This window comes from Heptranchias perlo, unplaced genomic scaffold (genome assembly GCF_035084215.1).
Source record: "Heptranchias perlo isolate sHepPer1 unplaced genomic scaffold, sHepPer1.hap1 HAP1_SCAFFOLD_98, whole genome shotgun sequence".
Lineage (NCBI taxonomy): Eukaryota > Metazoa > Chordata > Chondrichthyes > Hexanchiformes > Hexanchidae > Heptranchias > Heptranchias perlo.
Genome location: NW_027140025.1, coordinates 106,111 through 131,632, shown reverse-complemented (window position 1 = coordinate 131,632; position 25,522 = coordinate 106,111). Strand labels below are relative to the sequence as shown.

At 50.3% G+C, this 25,522-nt stretch overlaps 1 protein-coding gene across 1 annotated transcript; it reads left to right on the top strand.

Annotated features, from left to right (window-relative positions):
* Positions 1–1,030: 1,030 nt before the first annotated feature.
* Positions 1,031–25,052, top strand: LOC137320117 (NACHT, LRR and PYD domains-containing protein 3-like). Its single transcript, XM_067981882.1, has 8 exons — positions 1,031–2,143; positions 12,334–12,500; positions 14,182–14,353; positions 14,457–14,522; positions 16,573–18,310; positions 19,742–19,828; positions 21,737–21,904; positions 22,075–25,052. Exons 1-8 carry the CDS (start codon positions 1,108–1,110, stop codon positions 22,160–22,162), a joined length of 3,522 nt encoding a protein of 1,173 aa, XP_067837983.1. The 5' UTR covers positions 1,031–1,107; the 3' UTR covers positions 22,163–25,052.
* The last annotated feature ends 470 nt before the right edge of the window (positions 25,053–25,522 follow it).

Sequence of the window (25,522 nt, the reverse complement as noted above, 5' to 3'; positions counted from 1 at the left end):
TGGGGGGGACTGTTACTCACGGTGCGGTTTTCAGGGTTGACGGTGACGGACGGGGCGGGGACTGTCACTCACGGTGCGGCTTTCAGGGGTGACAGTGACGGACGGGGCGGGGACTGTCACTCACGGTGCGGTTGTCAGGGGTGACGGTGACGGAGGGGGCGGGGACTGTCACTCACAGTGCGGTTTTCAGGGGTGACGGAGGGGGCGGGGACTGTCACTCACAGTGCGGTTTTCAGGGGTGACGGAGGGGGCGGGGACTGTCACTCACGGTGCGGTTTTCAGGGGTGACGGAGGGGGCGGGGACTGTCACTCACGGTGCGGTTTTCAGGGGTGACGGTGATGGGTGGGGCGGGGACTGTCACTCACGGTGCAGTTTTCAGGGGTGACGGTGATGGGTGGGGCGGGGACTGTCACTCACGGTGCAGTTGTCAGGGGTGACGGGGGCGGGGACTGTCACTCACTGTGCGGTTGTCAGGGGTGACGGTGACGGGGGCGGGGACTGTCACTCACGGTGCGGTTGTCAGGGGTGACGGTGACGGACGGGGCGGGGACTGTCACTCACTGTGCGGTTGTCAGGGGTGACGGTGACGGGCGGGGCGGGTACTGTCACTCACGGTGCGGTTGTCAGGGGTGACGGTGACGGTGACGGACGGACGGGGCGGGGCGGGGACTGTCACTCACGGTGCGGTTGTCAGGGGTGACGGTGACGGTGACGGACGGGGCGGGGACTGTCACTCACGGTGCGGTTGTCAGGGGTGACGGTGACGGACGGACGGGGCGGGGCGTGTCACTTACGGTGCGGTTGTCAGGGGTGACGGTGACGGACGGACGGGGCGGGGACTGTCACTCACGGTGCGGTTGTCAGGGGTGACGGTGACGGACGGACGGGGCGGGGACTGTCACTCACGGTGCGGTTGTCAGGGGTGACGGTGACGGACGGACGGGGCGGGGCGGGGACTGTCACTCACGGTGCGGTTGTCAGGGGTGACGGTGACGGACGGACGGACGGGGCGGGGCTGTGTTGGGCGCAGGCGGAGTTTGCTCCGTGCGATCGCTGGCGGCCATTTTGAGAGAGTCGGGCGGGGAGTCGAAGCGGCGGCGGATCGGATGCGGGCCTTGGAGCGGCTGTCTGAGGATGAGGACGAGGGAGAGAAGCCGGATTGGATCCTGCCATTCCAGCAGGAGGAGGCGGCGGCGGATCGGATCCAGGCCTTGGAGCGGCGGTTCCAGGCCGCCAAGGAGCGGCGGTTCCGGGCCGCGATTGAGCGGCAGTTGCAGGACTTGGAGCGGCGGTTCCGGGCCATGGTGGGGGTGCAGAAGACGGCGGTGATCTACGGCGGCGGTGAGGACTGGTTCCAGACCGTGGAGGTGTGGTCTCGGGTCGCGGAGCGGGCCCAGGACATGGAGCGGGCCCAGGCCGCGGAGAAGTGGTTGCGGGTCGCGGAGGAGTGGCTCCGAGAAGCGGAGCGGGCCCTGGAGGCGGAGGAGCGGAGATCGGAGGAGTGGTTCTGGTACGTGGAGGAGGAGCGGGTCCAGGCCGTGGAGCGGCGGTTCCGGGCCATGGTGGAGGAGCGGAAGGAGGCGCTGAGGCGGGGCGGTGAGGAGCGGTTCCAGACTGTGGAGCTGCGGCGGGTCCAGTCCATGGAGCAGCGGTACCAGGTCTTGGAGGATAAGAATTTAGACGAAATGATGGATGATCTTCTCGAGGACGGCTATGCGGTGTCCAGGAACCGCGGTGAGGAGTGGTTCGAGGCCATCGAGGACTGGTTGCAGAAGGTGGAGCGGGCCCAGGACATGGAGCGGGCCCAGGCCGCGGAGAGGTGGGTGCGGGTCGCGGAGGAGTGGTTCCGAGAAGCGGAGCGGGCCCAGGCCGAGGATAAGCGGCGCTTCCAGCTCAAGATGGGCGACGGTGAGGATTGGTTGTCGGAAGCGGAGGATTGGTTGTCGGACGCGGAGGATTGGTTCACGGACGCGGAGCAGCGGCGGTTCCGGGACGTGGTCGAGCGGTTCCAGGCCATGGTGGAGGTGCAGAAACCGGCGGTAAGGAAGGGCGGCGGCGGTGAGGATTGTGTCCGGGCCAGGGGGCCGTTCTCCACATGGCCGGATCCAAGGCCGCGCACCACGTGTTTGGAGATACCGGCAGGTGGGTGTTGCAGAACGGGGAGGTCAGTACCGAGAGTGAGGGTGATGGAGAGGGTCAGTACCGAGAGTGAGGGTGATGGAGAGGGTCAGTACTGAGAGTGAGGGTGATGGAGAGGGTCAGTACTGAGAGTGAGGGTGATGGAGAGGGTCAGTACTGAGAGTGAGGGTGATGGAGAGGGTCAGTACTGAGAGTGAGGGTGATGGAGAGGGTCAGTACTGAGAGTGAGGGTGATGGAGAGGGTCAGTACTGAGAGTGAGGGTGATGGAGAGGGTCAGTACTGAGAGTGAGGGTGATGAAGAGGGTCAGTACTGAGAGTGAGGGTGATGGAGAGGGTCAGTACTGAGAGTGAGGGTGATGGAGAGGGTCAGTACTGAGAGTGAGGGTGATGGAGCAGGTCAGTACTGAGAGTGAGGGTGATGGAGAGGGTCAGTACTGAGAGTGAGGGTGATGGAGAGGGTCAGTACTGAGAGTGAGGGTGATGGAGAGGGTCAGTACTGAGAGTGAGGGTGATGGAGAGGGTCAGTACTGAGAGTGAGGGTGATGGAGAGGGGCAGTACTGAGAGTGAGGGTGATGGAGAGGGTCAGTACTGAGAGTGAGGGTGATGGAGAGGGTCAGTACTGAGAGTGAGGGTGATGAAGAGGGTCAGTACTGAGAGTGAGGGTGATGGAGAGGGTCAGTACTGAGAGTGAGGGTGATGGAGAGGGTCAGTACTGAGAGTGAGGGTGATGGAGCAGGTCAGTACTGAGAGTGAGGGTGATGGAGAGGGTCAGTACTGAGAGTGAGGGTGATGGAGAGGGTCAGTACTGAGAGTGAGGGTGATGGAGAGGGTCAGTACTGAGAGTGAGGGTGATGGAGAGGGTCAGTACTGAGAGTGAGGGTGATGGAGAGGGTCAGTACTGAGAGTGAGGGTGATGGAGAGGGGCAGTACTGAGAGTGAGGGTGATGGAGAGGGTCAGTACTGAGAGTGAGGGTGATGGAGGGGGGCAGTACCGAGAGTGAGGGTGATGGAGAGGGTCAGTACTGAGAGTGAGGGTGATGGAGAGGGTCAGTACTGAGAGTGAGGGTGATGGAGAGGGTCAGTACTGAGAGTGAGGGTGATGGAGAGGGTCAGTACTGAGAGTGAGGGTGATGGAGAGGGTCAGTACTGAGAGTGAGGGTGATGGAGAGGGTCAGTACTGAGAGTGAGGGTGATGGAGGGGGTCAGTACTGAGAGTGAGGGTGATGGAGAGGGTCAGTACTGAGAGTGAGGGTGATGGAGCGGGTCAGTACCGAGAGTGAGGGTGATGGAGAGGGTCAGTACCGAGAGTGAGGGTGATGGAGAGGGTCAGTACTGAGAGTGAGGGTGATGGAGGGGGGCAGTACCGAGAGTAAGGGTGATGGAGAGGGTCAGTACTGAGAGTGAGGGTGATGGAGCAGGTCAGTACTGAGAGTGAGGGTGATGGAGAGGGTCAGTACCGAGAGTGAGGGTGATGGAGAGGGTCAGTACTGAGAGTGAGGGTGATGGAGCAGGTCAGTACTGAGAGTGAGGGTGATGGAGAGGGTCAGTACCGAGAGTGAGGGTGATGGAGCAGGTCAGTACTGAGAGTGAGGATGATGGAGCAGGTCAGTACTGAGAGTGAGGGTGATGGAGAGGGTCATTACCGAGAGTGAGGGTGATGGAGCAGGTCAGTACTGAGTGTGAGGGTGATGGAGAGGGTCAGTACTGAGAGTGAGGGTGATGGAGCAGGTCAGTACTGAGAGTGAGGGTGATGGAGAGGGTCAGTACCGAGAGTGAGGGTGATGGAGCAGGTCAGTACTGAGAGTGAGGGTGATGGAGCGGGTCAGTACTGAGAGTGAGGGTGATGGAGAGGGTCAGTACTGAGAGTGAGGGTGATGGAGAGGGGCAGTACTGAGAGTGAGGGTGATGGAGAGGGTCAGTACTGAGAGTGAGGGTGATGGAGAGGGGCAGTACTGAGAGTGAGGGTGATGGAGAGGGTCAGTACTGAGAGTGAGGGTGATGGAGGGGGGCAGTACCGAGAGTGAGGGTGATGGAGAGGGTCAGTACTGAGAGTGAGGGTGATGGAGAGGGTCAGTACTGAGAGTGAGGGTGATGGAGAGGGGCAGTACTGAGAGTGAGGGTGATGGAGAGGGTCAGTACTGAGAGTGAGGGTGATGGAGGGGGGCAGTACCGAGAGTGAGGGTGATGGAGAGGGTCAGTACTGAGAGTGAGGGTGATGGAGAGGGTCAGTACTGAGAGTGAGAGTGATGGAGAGGGTCAGTACTGAGAGTGAGGGTGATGGAGAGGGTCAGTACTGAGAGTGAGGGTGATGGAGAGGGTCAGTACTGAGAGTGAGAGTGATGGAGAGGGTCAGTACCGAGAGTGAGGGTGATGGAGAGGGTCAGTACTGAGAGTGAGGGTGATGGAGGGGGTCAGTACTGAGAGTGAGGGTGATGGAGAGGGTCAGTACTGAGAGTGAGGGTGATGGAGCAGGTCAGTACCGAGAGTGAGGGTGATGGAGCAGGTCAGTACCGAGAGTGAGGGTGATGGAGAGGGTCAGTACCGAGAGTGAGGGTGATGGAGAGGGTCAGTACTGAGAGTGAGGGTGATGGAGGGGGGCAGTACCGAGAGTGAGGGTGATGGAGAGGGTCAGTACTGAGAGTGAGGGTGATGGAGCAGGTCAGTACTGAGAGTGAGGGTGATGGAGAGGGTCAGTACCGAGAGTGAGGGTGATGGAGAGGGTCAGTACTGAGAGTGAGGGTGATGGAGCAGGTCAGTACTGAGAGTGAGGGTGATGGAGAGGGTCAGTACCGAGAGTGAGGGTGATGGAGCAGGTCAGTACTGAGAGTGAGGGTGATGGAGCAGGTCAGTACTGAGAGTGAGGGTGATGGAGAGGGTCAGTACCGAGAGTGAGGGTGATGGAGCAGGTCAGTACTGAGTGTGAGGGTGATGGAGAGGGTCAGTACTGAGAGTGAGGGTGATGGAGCAGGTCAGTACTGAGAGTGAGGGTGATGGAGAGGGTCAGTACCGAGAGTGAGGGTGATGGAGCGGGTCAGTACTGAGAGTGAGGGTGATGGAGCGGGTCAGTACTGAGAGTGAGGGTGATGGAGAGGGTCAGTACTGAGAGTGAGGGTGATGGAGCGGATCAGTACTGAGAGTGAGGGTGATGGAGAGGGTCAGTACCGAGAGTGAGGGTGATGGAGCGGATCAGTACTGAGAGTGAGGGTGATGGAGCGGATCAGTACTGAGAGTGAGGGTGATGGAGCGGGTCAGTACCGAGAGTGAGGGTGATGGAGCAGGTCAGTACCGAGAGTGAGGGTGATGGAGAGGGTCAGTACCGAGAGTGAGGGTGATGGAGAGGGTCAGTACTGAGAGTGAGGGTGATGGAGGGGGGCAGTACCGAGAGTGAGGGTGATGGAGAGGGTCAGTACTGAGAGTGAGGGTGATGGAGCAGGTCAGTACTGAGAGTGAGGGTGATGGAGAGGGTCAGTACCGAGAGTGAGGGTGATGGAGAGGGTCAGTACTGAGAGTGAGGGTGATGGAGCAGGTCAGTACTGAGAGTGAGGGTGATGGAGAGGGTCAGTACCGAGAGTGAGGGTGATGGAGCAGGTCAGTACTGAGAGTGAGGGTGATGGAGCAGGTCAGTACTGAGAGTGAGGGTGATGGAGAGGGTCAGTACCGAGAGTGAGGGTGATGGAGCAGGTCAGTACTGAGTGTGAGGGTGATGGAGAGGGTCAGTACTGAGAGTGAGGGTGATGGAGCAGGTCAGTACTGAGAGTGAGGGTGATGGAGAGGGTCAGTACCGAGAGTGAGGGTGATGGAGCGGGTCAGTACTGAGAGTGAGGGTGATGGAGCGGGTCAGTACTGAGAGTGAGGGTGATGGAGAGGGTCAGTACTGAGAGTGAGGGTGATGAAGCGGATCAGTACTGAGAGTGAGGGTGATGGAGAGGGTCAGTACCGAGAGTGAGGGTGATGGAGCGGATCAGTACTGAGAGTGAGGGTGATGGAGCGGATCAGTACTGAGAGTGAGGGTGATGGAGCGGGTCAGTACTGAGAGTGAGGGTGATGGAGCGTGTCAGTACTGAGATTGAGGGTGATGGAGAGGGTCAGTACTGAGATTGAGGGTGATGGAGAGGGTCAGTACTGAGAGTGAGGGTGATGGAGCGGATCAGTACTGAGAGTGAGGGTGATGGAGCGTGTCAGTACTGAGAGTGAGGGTGATGGAGCGTGTCAGTACTGAGATTGAGGGTGATGGAGAGGGTCAGTACTGAGATTGAGGGTGATGGAGAGGGTCAGTACTGAGAGTGAGGGTGATGGAGCGGGTCAGTACTGTGAGTGAGGGCGATGGAGCGGGTCAGTACTGAGAGTGAGGGTGATGGAGAGGGTCAGTACTGAGAGTGAGGGTGATGGAGAGGGTCAGTACTGAGAGTGAGGGTGATGGAGAGGGTCAGTACTGAGGGTGATGGAGAGGGTCAGTACCGAGAGTGAGGGTGATGGAGAGGGTCAGTACCGAGAGTGCGGGTGATGGAGAGGGTCAGTACCGAGAGTGAGGGTGATGGAGAGGGTCAGTACTGAGAGTGAGGGTGATGGAGCAGGTCAGTACTGAGAGTGAGGGTGATGGAGCAGGTCAGTACTGAGAGTGAGGGTGATGGAGAGGGTCAGTACCGAGAGTGAGGGTGATGGAGCAGGTCAGTACTGAGAGTGAGGGTGATGGAGCAGGTCAGTACTGAGAGTGAGGGTGATGGAGAGGGTCAGTACCGAGAGTGAGGGTGATGGAGCAGGTCAGTACTGAGTGTGAGGGTGATGGAGAGGGTCAGTACTGAGAGTGAGGGTGATGGAGCAGGTCAGTACTGAGAGTGAGGGTGATGGAGAGGGTCAGTACCGAGAGTGAGGGTGATGGAGCGGGTCAGTACTGAGAGTGAGGGTGATGGAGCGGGTCAGTACTGAGAGTGAGGGTGATGGAGAGGGTCAGTACTGAGAGTGAGGGTGATGAAGCGGATCAGTACTGAGAGTGAGGGTGATGGAGAGGGTCAGTACCGAGAGTGAGGGTGATGGAGCGGATCAGTACTGAGAGTGAGGGTGATGGAGCGGATCAGTACTGAGAGTGAGGGTGATGGAGCGGGTCAGTACTGAGAGTGAGGGTGATGGAGCGTGTCAGTACTGAGATTGAGGGTGATGGAGAGGGTCAGTACTGAGATTGAGGGTGATGGAGAGGGTCAGTACTGAGAGTGAGGGTGATGGAGCGGATCAGTACTGAGAGTGAGGGTGATGGAGCGTGTCAGTACTGAGAGTGAGGGTGATGGAGCGTGTCAGTACTGAGAGTGAGGGTGATGGAGAGGGTCAGTACCGAGAGTGAGGGTGATGGAGAGGGTCAGTACTGAGAGTGAGGGTGATGGAGCAGGTCAGTACTGAGAGTGAGGGTGATGGAGAGGGTCAGTACCGAGAGTGAGGGTGATGGAGCAGGTCAGTACTGAGAGTGAGGGTGATGGAGCAGGTCAGTACTGAGAGTGAGGGTGATGGAGAGGGTCAGTACCGAGAGTGAGGGTGATGGAGCAGGTCAGTACTGAGTGTGAGGGTGATGGAGAGGGTCAGTACTGAGAGTGAGGGTGATGGAGAGGGTCAGTACCGAGAGTGAGGGTGATGGAGAGGGTCAGTACCGAGAGTGAGGGTGATGGAGCAGGTCAGTACTGAGAGTGAGGGTGATGGAGCAGGTCAGTACTGAGAGTGAGGGTGATGGAGAGGGTCAGTACCGAGAGTGAGGGTGATGGAGCAGGTCAGTACTGAGAGTGAGGGTGATGGAGCAGGTCAGTACTGAGAGTGAGGGTGATGGAGCAGGTCAGTACTGAGAGTGAGGGTGATGGAGAGGGTCAGTACTGAGAGTGAGGGTGATGGAGCGGGTCAGTACTGTGAGTGAGGGCGATGGAGAGGGTCAGTACTGAGAGTGAGGGTGATGGAGAGGGTCAGTACGGAGAGTGAGGGTGATGGAGAGGGTCAGTACTGAGAGTGAGGGTGATGGCGTGGGGCAGTACTGAGAATGTGAGTGAATGGAGCAGTGGGAGGGTTTCAGCTCCTGACTGGAGGGTGGGGAATGACCAGTTCTGAGGCTCGAGAGTGGAATTAATAAATCTGTTGGAGTAGGAAAGAAGATTTATGAAATAGTGAAAATTTGTTGGGGAAAAAAGGAAGCAGTTTTTGAAGTAGTGAGATGTAAAGTTATTGATGTCGAGAAAAAAAAAAGAATTATGGTTAAAATTCCAAAAAAATCAGAGTTACGATTAAGTGTTGTGTCTGTGAATGTTCAAGTAATAATTCCAAACACATTTCGAAAGTCCGAAGCAGAAGACATATGGTCCAGGAGCTATGAGACCATATGGTTTAGGTTTACATGGGATTCAGGGCAAAATCTTCCTGGTTATAATATTTTGAGGGGAGATTAATGAAGATTCTAACGCTGATGGTCATGCGAATCTCGGTGCACTGGAGGAGGATGTGGGACCAGAGTTAGAGATAACTAGAGAAGGATTTGGATCTGACAAAAATCGTCAAAGTTGATAAGCCATTGGACCCACAACTAATGCGGTTAATGGAAGTCAGGGAGGCAACTTTGGATATAAACATTTTGCTGATGGATTAGAAAGTGCCAAAATAATAAGAACATAAGGAATAGGGGCGGCAGTAGGTCCCTCGAGCCTGCTCTGCCATTCAATAAAATCAGGGCTGATCTTCAACATCAACTCCATTTTCCCGCCCTATCCCCATATTCTTTGACTCCCTTCGAGTCCAAAAGTCTTATCGATCTCAGCCTTGAATATACTCAACGACTCAGCATCTACAGCCCTCTGAATGAAGAAATGTCTCCTCATGTCAGACCTAAATGGCCGACCCCTTATCCTGAGACCATGCCTCCTAGTTCTAGGCACTCCAATCAGGGAAACAGCCTCATAGCATCTACCCTGTCAAGCCATCTCAGAATCTTATGTTTCAATGAGATCACCTCTCATTCTTCTGAACTCCTGATACACTGTGAATCCCCATACACACCTGGGAGGATCCTGATGCACTGTGAATAGGCCCATTCTCCTCAATCTCTCTTCTCTTCGATAGAGTCCAAAACCTGTGCACAGGTGTGGCCTCACCAAGCCCTGTGCAATTGCAGCAAGACTTCCTTACTTTTGTACTCCAACCCCTCTGCAATAAAGACCAGCGTAACATTTCCCTTCCTAATTGCTTGCTGTGCCTGCCAATTAACGTTCTGTTTCATGTGCAATCAACCCAAATCCCTCTGAACACCAACATTTAATAGTTTCTCACCATTTACAATTATTCTGTTTTTCTATTGTTCCTCCCAAAGTGAATAACCTCATATTTCCTCACTTTATACTTCATCTGCCACCTTCTCACCCACTCAATTAACCTGTCTAAATCCCTTTGCAGCCTCTTTGTGTCCTCCTCACTGCATACTTTCCACCTAGCTTTGTATTGTCAGCAAACTTGGATACATTAGACTCATCTAAGCCATTAATATAGATTGTAAATAGTTGAGGCCTAAGCACTGATCGTTGTGGCACCCCACTAGTTACAGCCTGCCAACCTGAAAATGATCCGCTTATTTCTACTGTCTGTTTTCTGTCCATTAACCAATCCTCTATCCATGTCAATATATTCCTCCCCCACAACCCCATGAGCCCTTATCTTGTATAACAACCTTATCGAATGTAAAAGGTATGATCAGTAAGTTCGCTGATGATACAAAAATTGGTAGGGTGGTAAATAGCGAGGAGGATAGCCTCTGTCTGCAGGACGATATAGATGGGTTGGTCAGATGGGCGGAACAGTGGCAAATGGAATTTAACCCGGAAAAGTGCGAGGTGATGCACTTTGGAGGGACTAACAAGGCAAGGGAATACACAATGAATGGGAAGACCCTATGCAAGACAGAGGGTCAGAGGGATCTTGGTGTGCAAGTTCACAGATCCCTGAAGGCGGCGGAACAGGTAGATAAGGTGGTAAAGAAGGCATATGGGATACTTGCCTTTATTAGCCGAGGCATAGAATATAAGAGCAAGGAGGTTATGATGGAGCTGTATAAAACACTGGTTAGGCCACAGCTGGAGTACTGTGTGCAGTTCTGGTCGCCGCACTACAGGAAGGATGTGATCGCTTTGGAGAGGGTGCAGAGGAGATTCACCAGGATGTTACCAGGGCTGGAGCGCTTCAGCTATGAAGTGAGACTGGGAAGATTGGGTTTGTTTTCCTTGGAGCAGAGGAGGCTGAGGGGGGACATGATTGAGGTGTACAAAATTATGAGGGGCATAGATAGGATGGATACTAAGGAGCTTTTTCCCTTCGTTGAGGGTTCTATAACAAGGGGGCATAGATTCAAGGTAAAAGGAGGGAGGTTTAGAGGGGATTTGAGAAATAACTTTTTCACCCAGAGGGTGGTTGGAGTCTGGAACTCACTGCCTGAGAGGGTTGTGGAGGCAGGAACCCTCAGAACATTCAAGAAGCATTTGGATGAGCACTTGAAATGCCATAGCATACAAGGCTACGGATCAAATGCTGGAATATGGGATTGATGGCCGGCGCGGACACGATAGGCCGAAGGGCCTCTATCTGTGCTGTATGACTCTATGACTCTCTGAATACCTTCTGGAAATCCAAATATACAACATCCACTGGTTCCCCTTTATCTACCCTGCTAGTTGCATCCTCAAAAAACTCTTAATAAATTGGTCAAACACGATTTCCCTTTCACAAATCTACGTTGACTCTGCCTAATCATATTATGATTTTCTAAGTGTCCCGTTGCAATGTCCTTATTAATAGATTCCAGCATTTTCTCGACGACAGAATTCAAAATTTGCAGATGACACAAAACTTGGAAGTGTTGTGAACAGTGAGGAGGATTGTGATAGACTTCAAGAGGACATGGACAGGCTGGTCGAATGGGTGGAGTCATGACAGATGAAGTTTAACGCAGAGAAGTGCGAAGTGATGCATTTTGGTAGGAAGAACGAGGAGAGGCAATAATAACTAAATGGTATAATTCTAAAAATGGTGCAGGAACAGAGAGATCTGGGGGTATATGTGCACAAATCATTGAAGGTAGCAGGGCAGGTTGAGAAAGTGGTTAAAAAGCATACAGGGTCCTGGGCTTTATAAATAGAGGCATAGAGTATAAAAGCAACAAAGTTATGATGAACCTTTATAAAACACTGGTTTGGTTACAACTGGAGCATTTTGTCAAGTTCTGGGCGCCGCACTTTAGGAAGGAGGGTGCAGAAGATATTTACTGGAATGGTTCCAGGGATGAGGGACTTCGGTTACATGGATAGACTGGAGAAGCTGGGATTGGTCTCCATGGAGCAGAGAAGTTTGAGAGGAGATTTGATAGAAGTATTAAAAATCATGAAGGGTCCAGACAGTGGATAGAGAGAAACTGTTCCCATTGACAGAAGGGTCAAGAATCAGAGGATGTAGATTTAAGGTGATTGGCAAAAGAACCAAAGGTGACATGAGGAAAAACTTCTTCACACAGCGAGTGGTTAGGATCTGGAATGCACTGCCAGAGGGTGTGATGGAGGCAGATTCAATCATGGCCTTCAAAAGGGAACTGGATAAGTACTGGAAAGGAAAAAAATTGTAGGGCTACGTGGATAGGGTGGGGGAGTGGGACTAGCTGGATTGCTCTTGCATAGAGCTGGTGCGGACTCGATGGGCCGAATGGCCTCTTTCCGTGCTGTAACCATTCTATGATTCTATGACTGATGTCAGGCTGACTGGCCCACAGTTCCCTGTTTCCTCCCTCCGTCCCTCCCTTGAATAGCAGTGTTCGCTTTGCTAATGTCTCTGTTCAAGAGGGAGATAAGATATACCAGGTAAATAGAGACCATTAGTCTTAGTCAGTAGTGGGCAAACTCCTTGAATCTGTAATTCCAGGTCGAATTAGTGAACATTTAGAGAAACAGAGGGCGATCGGGGAGGCTGGAACCGATTAGCTGTAGACAAATGTATTTGACAAATCTGATACAGCTTTGTTGAGAGGTGACTAGAAAGATCAATGGGATGTAGCACATGCGGTGTATATGGGTTTTCAGAAGGTGTTTGATAATGTGGCTCACAGGAGGCTTCAGCCGTTTGGTGTGAGAGGAAATGTAGCCGCCCGGATAGAAAGTCGATAATGTGTTTAGTTTTCTCCATTTTTGTTCACAGATCCGAACACTGCAATCACTGAGTTCCTGACAAAGTGCGACGATTACCAGCTGTTCCAGTTGACGAAATTCTACCGGGACAGACTCGAACAGGCGATTGAAGGAGGGGTGGACGGAGTCAGCTCGTTGTTAACATACGAGAGGCATTTCAGTGGACAGGAACATCGGGTAAGTGGGAGGGACACAGAATGAGTTTGGATTATTTAAACATCACAGAACAGAGCTGACAGAATATCACATCTTAGAATCATAGAATGTTTCAGGACAGAAACAGGCCAAATTGGGAAGAAATGGATAAAACTACAAATATCCTGAATCTGCACCAATGATAGGAAGAGATGATAATACCCAACTGATCCGTCAGTATCTGCACAGAGAGAGGACAGGGTAATGACAACAGCAACATGCGTTTATACAGTGCCTTTAATACAGTAAAACGTCCCAATGCGCTTCACAGGAGCGATGACCAAAAAAACCGAGCCACATGAAGAGATATTAGGAGAGGTGATCAGAAGCTTGGTCAAAGAGGCAGTTTTGAGGAGCGTCTGAAAGGAAAGGAGAGAGAGGTAGAGAGTTGGAGAGGTTTCGGGAGGGAATTCCAGACTTAGGGCCTAGGCAGTTGAAGGCACGGCCACCAATTGTGGAGTGAAGACAATCAGGGATGCGCAAGAGGCCAGAATTGGAGGAGTGCAGAGATCTAAGGGGATTGTCGGGCTGGAGGGGGTTACAGAGATAGGGAGGGGGGAGGCCATGGTAGGATTTGAGCACATGGATAGGAATTTTAAAATTGATCAGTTTCCGGACCATGAGCCAGTGTAGGTCAGCAAGCACAGGGGTGATGTGTAAATGGGACTTGGTGCAAGTTAGGCCATGAGAAGCAGAGTTTTGGATGAGCTCAAGTTTACGGAGGCTGGAATGTGGGAGGCCGGCCAGGAGACCATTGGAATAGTGGAGCCTGGAAGTGACAAAGGGATGGTTTTGGTCTTCCCAATATTTAATTGGAGGAAATTTCCTCCGGCCTCAACTATTCGGATGCTCTCCTGGCCGGCTTCCCATCCTCCGCCTTCTGTAAACTTCAACACATCCAAAACGCTGCTGCCTGTAACCTGTCCCTCCCCCGTCCCGCTCACCTCTCACACCTGTGCTCGTTCACCTATTGCCTCACAGTTCTCGAATGACTTCAATTTTTAATTCCCATCCTCCTGTTTAAATCACTTCATGGTCTTCACTAGAATTCTCTATTGCTCTGATTCTGGCATCTTGTGCCTCTCCCCATCGTCCTACCACCGGTGGCTTAGCATTCTGTAGTTTTTGGACCCGGGCTCTGGAATTCACTCTCTAAAACCTTCCGCCTTTCTATCTCCGTCTTCTCCTTAAAATTTGATTCTTTATCCAGCTTTTGGTCATCCCTAATAATATGCCCTCCTTTGTCTCAGGCCCATTGTCTGATTCCGTTCCTGTGAATCGCTGTGGGACATTTTTCTATATTAAAGGTGCTATGTTGTTGTTGATGAATCAAGATGTTAACAGAATATTTTGCCCATGTGCAGAATGGATCAGTACCCGGTCCAGTGATTACTTTCTGTGCTCAATATAAACTGGGAGATCCCATCACTGAGCAGCTCCTTTCCTTCTCATTCTCAGTCTTTGTCTTTCACTCCACTCCTCAATATCAACTGGGAGATCCCATCACTGAGCAGCTCCTTTCCTTCTCATTCTCAGTCTTTGTCTTTCACTCCACTCCTCAATATAAACTGGGAGATCCCATCACGGAGCAGCTGCTTTCCTTCAATTCACAGTCTTTGTCTCTCACTCCACTCCTCAATATATTCATTATTATTCTTTACAGAAAGTCACTGAGCTCGTGGAGAAGGGAAACAGGGTGGACAGTTCCAAACTTCTCCTAAATCTGGTGATGGAGAAAGGCTCTCGGGCCCGAAGGGTGATGTGGGAATCCTTTGTGAAAATGCACCATGTGGTACCAAAGTTGGACAAAATACTGAAAGAGATTCAGGAACTTGGTACGGTAAAATCATACATTGAATTCAATTTCAGATTGAAACACTGCAGAATTTACTATTATTACACAGATCTGATTTCATGAAAGCTCATTGATTTAAACAGGTCCTGATCCATTTGATTATATGAACATCGGACGAGGTTTATCTGAAATACCCAGTCACGTGAAAGGTAAGTGATGAAATGGGGATTTCAAACCGTTTATTTCACTTCTGAGAATCAAAATGTTTGTAGTCTTTTTAGAGATTGTCAGAATCTGGGAATCAAAGTGAAAGGGTGGAGGGAACAGAATAAAGTTTGATTTTGATTTGTCAATCTTCAAATCGTCTGCGTGATCCGTTACTATTCGCTGTTCCCAATTATTTGTAAATTTGCAGATGTTTTATTACTCCAGCTAATCCAGTTGCTGATTGCTAACAGTTGTGAAAAAGCGTTCACACCTGTCAGGATCCTGATACACTCTGAATCCCCATGCACACCTGGCAGGATCCTGATACACTGTGAATCCCCATACACACCTGGCAGGATCCTGATACACTGTGAATCCCCATATACACCTGGCAGGATCCTGATACACCCTGAATCCCCATACACACCTGGCAGGATCCTGATACACTGTGAATCCCCATATACACCTGGCAGGATCCTGATACACCCTGAATCCCCATACACACCTGGCAGGATCCTGATACACTGTGAATCCCCATACACACCTGGCAGGATCCTGATACACTGTGAATCCCCATATACACCTGGCAGGATCCTGATACACCCTGAATCCCCATACACACCTGGCAGGATCCTGATACACTGTGAATCCCCACATACACCTGGCAGGATCCTGATACACCCTGAATCCCCATACACACCTGGCAGGATCCTGATACACTCTGAATCCCCATACACACCTGGCAGGATCCTGATACACCCTGAATCCCCATACGCACCTGGCAGGATCCCGATACACTGTGAATCCCCATACACACCTGGCAGGATCCCGATGCACTCTGAATCCCCATACACACCTGGCAGGATCCCGATGCACTCTGAATCCCCATACACACCTGGCAGGATCCCGATACACTGTGAATCCCCATACACACCTGGCAGGATCCTGATACACTGATTTCCCTTCGTATTTCTGACTTTAAATTTTCTCTGTTATTTCTTATTTTGTTGATTGTGAGCCTGTTTCCTTTTTCTGATGATTATATTCAAGACAGATCGATAGGTTTTTGGACATGAAGGGAATCAGTGGAGAGTAGGGCAAATGGATTTGAGGAGATCAGCCATCATCTTATTGAATGGCGGAGCAGGCTTGAGGGGCCGTGTCGTCTACTCCTGCTCCTATTTCTTTTGTTCTTATGTTCTGTATCCTTACTAATTTTGGAATTCCACAAACATTTCAATACCGAAGTTTCTTGCCCAAACAAAATATATCAAACCCTCTCACCATTCCCTCAACCGAAACTCCAATACCTTAAATCATCTTTCTGATTCCCCTCTGTACCTTCAGAATGGCAGTAATCTTTACCTGTGATCAGGTGACTATAGAAGTGTCGGTAATATCCCAGATAACATACCCGAGTCCTGAAACAATAAGAATTTAACTCCTGTCCATTCACAGTCTGTCTCTCTCCCAGTGCCCACAATATCCCAGATAACCTGCCCGAGGTCTGATACAATAACAGTGGAACTTCTGTCCATTCACAGTCTGTCCCTCTCCCAATGCCCACAATATCCCAGATAACCTACCCGAGGTCTGATACAATAACAGTGGAACTTCTGTCCATTCACAGTCTGTCCCTCTCCCGCTGATACTCATTTCCGCAGAAGGTCAGCACCACTGACAATTTCATAGATTGATCCACGAGAACTTGCACTGTCACATAACCAGGATAATGTGTGGAATTATAATGAGACGTCGATAGTACAGGGCAGGGCTGATAGTATTAATCATCAGAGAGAAAATATCACCTTCATAGAAATCTCCATGTTCACTAAATATTAGAATCAAGTGAAGATTTGAAACTTTTCTCAGCCCTTGTTCGCTTTCAAGCGAGGTTTTCAGTAACTGAGTTTAATTTCCTGCTCACACCTCTATTGAAGCTGTGAATTAAATCTCGGAACATTTTACTGAATAGTAAAGTGATATTGAGAATTTGTTTTTATATCAATGCAACTAACATTGAGAACCACTTTCTGTCTGTTCTAATTGAAGATGTTCAACAGAAACACAAGGAAACACTCCGGGTCCAAACTGAAACACTGAGAGTGAACACGATCCTAATAAAGGAGAAGGTTAAGATTTTCCAGCTGGTCAGTCTATACACTGAGCTAACGGTCATTTCTACTGTTCGAGATCGGACACTTGTAGAACATGAACTGCTGGCAAGAGGCCGAGACAATGAAGAGTGGAGAGAAAAACATCTCCGGAGAGAACTGGAAAAAATCCGAACTGATCAATTGTTCCAGAGCAGTTTATCCCAGAGAGAATCCAAATCTGGGAGTTCAGCAGCAGTGAGTGGAGTCGCGGGGATTGGAAAAACAACAATGGTACAAAAGATTGTTTATGACTGGGCCACTGGGAAAATATACCCACACTTTCAATTTGTTTTCAGTTTTAAATTCCGGGATTTGAACGCTATTAACTGTAGAATAAACCTGAGGAATCTGATACTGGATCTGTATCCTTACTTGAGGAATATTCTGGGAGAGCTCTGGAAGAACCCAGAGGGATTACTGTTTATATTCGATGGTTTAGATGAATTCAAGGACAGTATCGATTTTGCTGATAATCGGAGAAATACAGAACCTCAGTACATGTGCACAGATCCTGAAGACCAGTGTGAAGTGTCTGACATTGTGTACAGTTTAATACAGCACAAGCTGCTCCCGGGGTGTTCAGTGCTAGTGACCAGCCGCCCCACTGCATTACGTTTATTGGAAAAGGCTGAGATCAGTGTCTGGGCTGAAATCCTGGGATTTGTTGGTGAAGAACGGAAGGAATATTTCAACAAGTTTTTTGAAGATCAGGCGGTGGCAGCAGCTGTTTTCAAACATGTGGAGGAGAACGAGATCCTGTACACCATGTGTTACAACCCTTCCTACTGCTGTATCCTAGGTCTGTCACTGGGTCCCTTCTTCACACAGAGAGACAGGAAACAGCATGGATTTCCCAGGACCATCACCCAACTATACTCCTACTATATTTACAACATTCTGAAAAACCATGGCCGAGAGATTGAATCCCCCCGTGATGTGTTACTGAAGATCGGTGAGATGGCCTTCACTGGAGTCTCTGAGAAGAAGATTGTGTTTAGAAATGGAGATTTGATCAAGTACAATCTGCAACCTTCCCAGTTCCTGTCTGGGTTCATGATGGAACTTTTGGAGAGAGATGATTCTGCCCAGAGTGTGGTTTACACATTCCCGCACCTCACCATCCAAGAGTTTGTAGCCGCACTCGCACAATTCCTGACTCCAGATCCTGGGGACATCGGGAAACTCCTCAGTGAAGCCCACAGCAAGGAAGATGGGAGATTTGAGATATTTCTCCGTTTTGTTGTTGGTCTCTCATCCTCACGGTCAGCTCGGCCCCTGGAGGAGTTTCTCGGTCCATTTTGTCATCAAACAATCTGCGGAGTGATTGACTGGGTGAAGGAGAAGGTTGAAGGAGAGATTGGAAAGACAGAGAGTGAAACTGGTAAAAGGGACCTCCTGAACACATTCCACTACCTGTTTGAGTCTCAGAATCAAACACTGGCTCGGGTCACAGTGGGATCTGTGGAAATATTTACATTTAGTGGATTGCGACTGACCCCGATTGACTGTGCGGTGCTGTCTCATGTCATTGGACTCTGTGATGAAATAAAACACCTCGATCTACAGTACTGCACCATTCAGTGTGAAGGACTCCAGCGGCTGGGACCCGTACTGCACAAATGCCAGGTGTTAAGGTAACTGCTTGTTTGTTTCTGCAAATGTTTTTTGAGTAGTTGAAAAGAAAAGCACCTTCCAGTTTAACCAAAGAGGGGCAGAGTCATAAAAACTTTACAAACTAACAACAGGACCAGGGTAAAATTCTCCGGGGGAGAATGAGAGTGGATCTTTGTCAACAAATACTTATTCATGACTGGGCTTGTCTCTGACCTAGAGGTCAATTAATTTTTTTTTTCCTTCTGTGTCTTTTATCCCCGTCTTTTAATATTATCCTCTCTTTATTTCACTGTCTCCGTCATTTTGTAATATATTATTGGGCACTTCCTGGATTTTAGTCTGTCCAGTTGATTGATGGTTTTGAGAGATCCTTTTACACCCGCACAGCTCGGCAAAGAATTCTGATGTTATTTAATCTCACAGTTCAAGAAAGTTACTGACAAAAGAATGCACTAACTTAGTGGGTGACTTTAAATCTAATGCACGGTGCCCAGTGCTGGTTCACTGCTCTGAGCAATTTACGGGCCAATATCTTACATCTGAAAGGAAAATCTAACGGGAGGGGGGTTATAACGGGAGGTGGGTATAACGGGCGGGGTGATGTATAACGGGAGAGGGGTATAACGGGCAGCCGATCCGATAACTCCCGTTTTACATTATCACCAAAGTTTCATCAATTTTCTGATGTTGCACCTCTGTTTACCTGTAATATTGGAGACACAAAATTTGAATCAGATCCAGTGCTTGATTCAATGGGGTTAATTTGAACCCCACGAACGGGTGTGTTGAGATCGGGTTTGAAGGCAAATATGGTAAAGGAGTAAAACCTGATCCCAACTCGCCTCCAAAGGAGGCTGGTCGAGGGGCGGGTGATGAAATCTGCTCTCAGGTGGCAGGTCAATCGTTGGAATCGTGTAAGAAGGCTGAGGGCATCCATTTTAATTGTTTTTTAAAAAAAATTTATCTCCTGTGGGCCATATGAGAGGAGGCGAGAATGCCTGGATCAACAGGTCCGTGACCGCTTGTGGGCCTGGAGGAGCAGTGGTGTTTTCCCAGAAGCCCAACAAGCTGCGAACCTGCACAGGCAATGGGTCAGCCCTCCCCCCCACGATCTCTGACACCCCCGTGATCTCCGACCCATTGGTGATCTCTGACTGCCCTGTGATCTCCAATGCACCCACCCCCCCAAGATCTTCAAAACCTCACTCCCACAACCTCCGATGCCCCCCTCCCCATCTAAAAGTTACTTTCTGCCATCCACTCTCTGGATGCTCTCCTCTCCGACTGACAGCCAGCCTGACGGGCCGGAAACCAACAGAAAAACATGGAAGATGTCCTTAACGTCAAAATCATCCCTTCCGTGTTTCCTGTTAGGAATTCCGACCCACCCTCTTCCTGGCTCCCTGCTAAAATTCACCCCTGTATGTTTCTCTCTCTCTCTTTGTGTTTAGACTGGGGAGCAATAAACTGGGAGATTCAGGAGTGAAACCACTGTCTGCGGCTCTGAGGAACCCGGACTGTAAAATACAGGAACTGGGGTAAGTATCAGACTGTGTGAGATTGTGTTTATAATAACTGGATGTCTGACACTGCACATTATTATTAGTATCAATAATAGTGTAATAAATGCTGGGAGTGAAATTGTACGTGAATGAGGACGGAAAATAGACTGAATCCCATTTGCCACCCGTTGTCGGACACTCTGGATATCCGGTCCTACTGATGTCAGAGGAATGGGATATTGGACAGACCGTATAACAGGCTCCCAATGTGATACCACCTGATCTTTGTCCCTGCACATGTACAATCTCACCCAGGCTGCATCTTATCCTGATATTCGTGATATATAATCTTTCCAATCACCAGGTTGGAAAATGTTGGCTTTACAAACTCTTGTAACAAGGTTCTGGCCTCCGTTCTCAGTACAAACCGGTCACTGATGGATCTGTCCCTGCGTAATAATAAAGTGGGAGATTCAGGAGGCTGTGGCTCTGAGGAATCCGGACTGTAAAGTGCAGGAACTGGTGTAAATACCAGACTGTGAGATTGTGTTTAAAATTACTGAAAGTCTAACACTGTACATTATTATTAGTGTCAGTAATAGTGTTACTAATAATGTACAGTGTTTATTAATAGCACTATTACTGAAAATAATGTACAGTGTTTATGAATATCAATATTACTGATACTAATAATGTCAGCGTTTAATAATATCAGTAATAGTATTATTAATAAACACATTTTTGGTATCAGGAAGTGTCATTAATAAACAGTACATTATTAGTATCAGTAATAGTGTTATTAATACACACTGTTCATTATTAGTGTCAATATTAGTGTTATTAATAAATATTGTACATTATCAGTATCAGTCATGTTATAATAAACACTGTTCAATATTATCAGTAACGGTAATAGTGTTATTAATACACCAAACTGTAAAATACTGAAATTGCAGTAAGTATCAGACTGTGAGAGATTGTGTTTATAATAACTGTATATCTAACACTGTACATTATGATCAGTATCAGCAAAAGTGTTATTAATACACACTACATTATTATTAGTGTCAGTAATAGTGTTATTAATAAACACTACATTGTTATTAGTAATCGTAAGAAAAAAGATATAGGAGCAGGAGTCGGCCATGCCGGCCCCTCGAGCCTGCTTCACCATTCAATAAGATCATGGCTGATCTTCGACATCAACTTTACTTTTTTGCCCTATTCCCATATAACTTGATTCCCTTAGTGACCAAAAATCGATCAATCTCAGCCTTGAATATATTCAATGAATCAGCATCCACAGCCCTCTGGGGTAAAGAATTCCAAAGATTTACAACCCTCTGAGTGAAAATATTTTTCTTCATCTCAGTCCTAAACGGCCGACCCCTTATCCTGAGACTGTGACCCCTTGTTCCAGACTCTCCAGCCAGGGGCAACAGCCTTTCGGCATCTACCCTGTCAAGCGCTCTAAGAATTTTATGTGTTTCAATGAGATCACCTCTCATTCTTCGAAACTCCAGCAAGTAAGCCCATTCTACTCAGTCTCTCCTCCAAGGACAAACCACTCATCTCAGGTATCAAAACTAGTGAACCTTCGATGCACCCCCTCGAAGGCAAATATATCCTTCCTTATGTGAGGAGACCAGAACTGTACACAATACTCCAGGTGAGGTCTCCCCAAAGCCCTGCACAATTGTACCAAGACTTCCTCATTCTTGCAATAAAGATTAATAGTGTTGCTATTAAACACTGTACATTATTATTAGTATCAGTAATAGTGTTACTAATAATGTAGTGTTAATATCAGTATTGTTATTAGGGATGGGCAATAAATCCTGGCCTCGCCAGCGACGCCCACATCCCTTGAACGAATAAAAAAAATTAATTAACCTACGCTGTGATTTACGCTGATTTATTGTCATTTCTCTCTCTGATCCCCAGACTGGATGGTGTCGGTCTCACAGATTCTTGTACCAAGGATCTCGTCTCCGCTCTCAGTACAAACCGGTCACTGACGGGTCTGAACCTGGGATCAAACTCCTTCACAGACCGATCTGTCCCCGCTCTCCGCTCCCTCATACTGTCCTGCAGGAGTCTGGAGTGGATCCAGTGAGTGTTTGTGTTAATGTTTATTGTAATAAATAAAATATCAATGGGATTCAGTCCCTTTTATGGGTAATATTTGTCTAATTATTATTGAAATATTAACCCCAGTCTCCCTGTTATTTACACTGTTGTTCAATCTGTTTATTTCCTGTTTACTCTTTAATCTGTTTCAGGCTGGGGGGGAATCGGTTCAGTTCAAAAGGAAAGAATCAGCTGAAATCCCTGCAGGATACCAGACCCGGACTGAGTGTGACAGTGTGAACGTTTCAATTTATAACCATTCCTGGTCTCATGAAATGAACATTTTTGGCCGATTCTCTGTCCCTCCCCTTTAACCGGCCGCGCTCCAGGTTTAAATCCTAACGGCCCTTTAATGATTTCCAGCTCGAGCTGAGCGAGCGCCGTCTCCCACTGTGACGTCAGAGGCCCATTAACAGGGTCACGAGACTCAGTCACCCGGTCCCCCAGCGCTGATTCTGCAGGATATCCGGGGCTGGATGGTCCCCAATGGGGCACTGGATCAATGTACAGACAGGAAGGGCACAGGGTGGGGCTCAGTCTGGGCTGCAGGGGGACATTGGGTCAATGTACAGACAGGAAGGGCCCAGGGTGGGGCTCTGTCTGGGCTGCAGTGGGACACTGGGTCAATGTACAGACAGGAAGGGCCCAGGGTGGGGCTCATTCTGGGCTGCAGTGGGACACTGGGTCTATGGACAGAGAGGAAGGGCACAGGGTGGGGCTCAGTCTGGGCTGCAGTGGGTCACTGGGTCAATGTACAGACAGGAAGGGCCCAGGGTGGGGCTCTGTCTGGGCTGCAGTGGGACACTGGGTCAATGCACAGACAGGAAGGGACCAGGGTGGGGCTCAGTCTGGGCTGCAGTGGGTCAATGTACAGACAGGAAGGGCCCAGGGTGAAGCTCAGTCTGGGCTGCAGTGGGTCACTGGGTCAATGTACAGACAGGAAGGGCCCAGGGTGGGGCTCAGTCTGGGCTGCAGTGGGTCACTGGGTCAATGTACAGAGAGGAAGGGCCCAGGGTGGGGCTCATTCTGGGCTGCAGTGGGACACTGGGTCTATGGACAGAGAGGAAGGGCACAGGGTGGGGCTCAGTCTGGGCTGCAGTGGGTCACTGGGTCAATGTACAGACAGGAAGGGCCCAGGGTGGGGCTCTGTCTGGGCTGCAGTGGGACACTGGGTCAATGCACAGACAGGAAGGGACCAGGGTGGGGCTCAGTCTGGGCTGCAGTGGGTCAATGTACAGACAGGAAGGGCCCAGGGTGGGGCTCTGTCTGGGCTGCAGTGGGTCACTGGGTCAATGTACAGACAGGAAGGGACCAGGGTGGGGCTCAGTCTGGGCTGCAGTGGGACACTGGGTCAATGTACAGACAGGAAGGGCCCAGGGTGGGGCTCATTCTGGGCTGCAGTGGGACACTGGGTCTATGGACAGAGAGGAAGGGCACAGGGTGGGGCTCAGTCTGGGCTGCAGTGGGTCACTGGGTCAATGTACAGACAGGAAGGGCCCAGGGTGGGGCTCTGTCTGGGCTGCAGTGGGACACTGGGTCAATGCACAGACAGGAAGGGACCAGGGTGGGGCTCAGTCTGGGCTGCAGTGGGTCAATGTACAGACAGGAAGGGCCCAGGGTGAAGCTCAGTCTGGGCTGCAGTGGGTCACTGGGTCAATGTACAGACAGGAAGGGCCCAGGGTGGGGCTCAGTCTGGGCTGCAGTGGGTCACTGGGTCAATGTACAGAGAGGAAGGGCCCAGGGTGGGGCTCATTCTGGGCTGCAGTGGGACACTGGGTCTATGGACAGAGAGGAAGGGCACAGGGTGGGGCTCAGTCTGGGCTGCAGTGGGTCACTGGGTCAATGTACAGACAGGAAGGGCCCAGGGTGGGGCTCTGTCTGGGCTGCAGTGGGACACTGGGTCAATGCACAGACAGGAAGGGACCAGGGTGGGGCTCAGTCTGGGCTGCAGTGGGTCAATGTACAGACAGGAAGGGCCCAGGGTGGGGCTCTGTCTGGGCTGCAGTGGGTCACTGGGTCAATGTACAGACGGGAAGGGCCCAGGGTGGGGCTCAGTCTGGGCTGCAGTGAGACACTGGGTCAATGTAAAGACAGGAAGGGCCCCGGGTGGGGCTCAGTCTGGGCTGCAGTGGGACACTGGGTCAATGTGAAGACAGGAAGGGCCCAGGGTGGGGCTCAGTCTGGGCTGCAGTGGGACACTGGGTCAATGTAAAGACAGGAAGGGCCCAGGGTGGGGCTCAGTCTGGGCTGCAGTGGGACACTGGGTCAATGTGAAGACAGGAAGGGCCCAGGGTGGGGCTCAGTCTGGGCTGCAGTGGGACACTGGGTCTATGTACAGACGGGAAGGGCCCAGGTTGGGGCTCAGTCTGGGCTGCAGTGAGACACTCGTTCAATGTCCAGACAGGAAGGGCCCAGGGTGGGGCTCAGTCTGGGCTGCAGTGGGACACTGGGTCAATGTACAGACGGGAAGGGCCCAGGGTGGGGTTCAGTCTGGGCTGCAGTGAGACACTAGTTCAATGTCCAGACAGGAAGGGCCCAGGGTGGGGCTCAGTCTGGGCTGCAGTGGGACACCGGGTCAACATTGGATTCATGTTGATCGGAACAACAGGGGACTCCCCATCTCTTGTGTTCGTGTTGCCGGATCTGTTCCATCCACTGAAACAGAGAGTGGGCCCTGGTTTAACATCTCATCGGTGAAAGCAACAGTCAATGGAAAATAAAATCAGGCAGAGCGGAAAACGAGATGCCAATTCGCTCTCGCCCGTTTTGCTCTAACGCCCGAGGTGAATTTATTCTCTGATGTGTTCCGTGGACTGGCAATCGAATGACATTAAATTGTCAGATATCTAAATAGTTAATCCTAAATTAATCTCATCAATCTGCAGTCGTGTCAGACACTGATTTAAACTGTAATGTGATAATCAGTGATCCAGCTCATGCTGAATTACGGTGATCCTCTCAGCTGCTTTTGCAATCGGTTATTCATTGTGTTAAGTATCTGCATATTACTTATTAAAATTGCTGGGTGACCCTGTCTACAACTGTTTATATGTAATTATTTTTTGCTATACTCAATGTTTAAATAATGATAATTATTATTTTCAAGTCAATAAATTGTTGTTGTGCATGATTTGATGTCTGGCTTCTTTGAAGATTTGGTAAGAAAGCGTTAATCCATTCACTCAGTAGCTTGTGGGGATCCAAATGTGGTGAACTCATTCGATCTGAACTGGGAGATGTCCATTTATATGAGTGAGTGTGAGCGAGGATGCCCCTTTTTTTCAGTGAGTGTGTGTGAGCGAGGATGCCCCTGCATATCAGTGAGTGTGACGAGGATGCCCCTGTATATCGGAGTGTGACGAGGATGCCCCTGTATATCGGTGAGTGTGAGCGAGGATGCCCCTGTGTATCGGAGTGTGAGCGAGGATGCCCCTGTGTATCGGTGAGTGTGAGCGAGGATGCCCCTGTGTATCGGTGAGTGTGAGCGAGGATGCCCCTGTGTATCGGTGAGTGTGAGCGAGGATGCCCCTGTGTATCGGTGAGTGTGACGAGGATGCCCGTGTCTCGGTGAGTGTGACGAGGATACCCCTGGTTATCGGT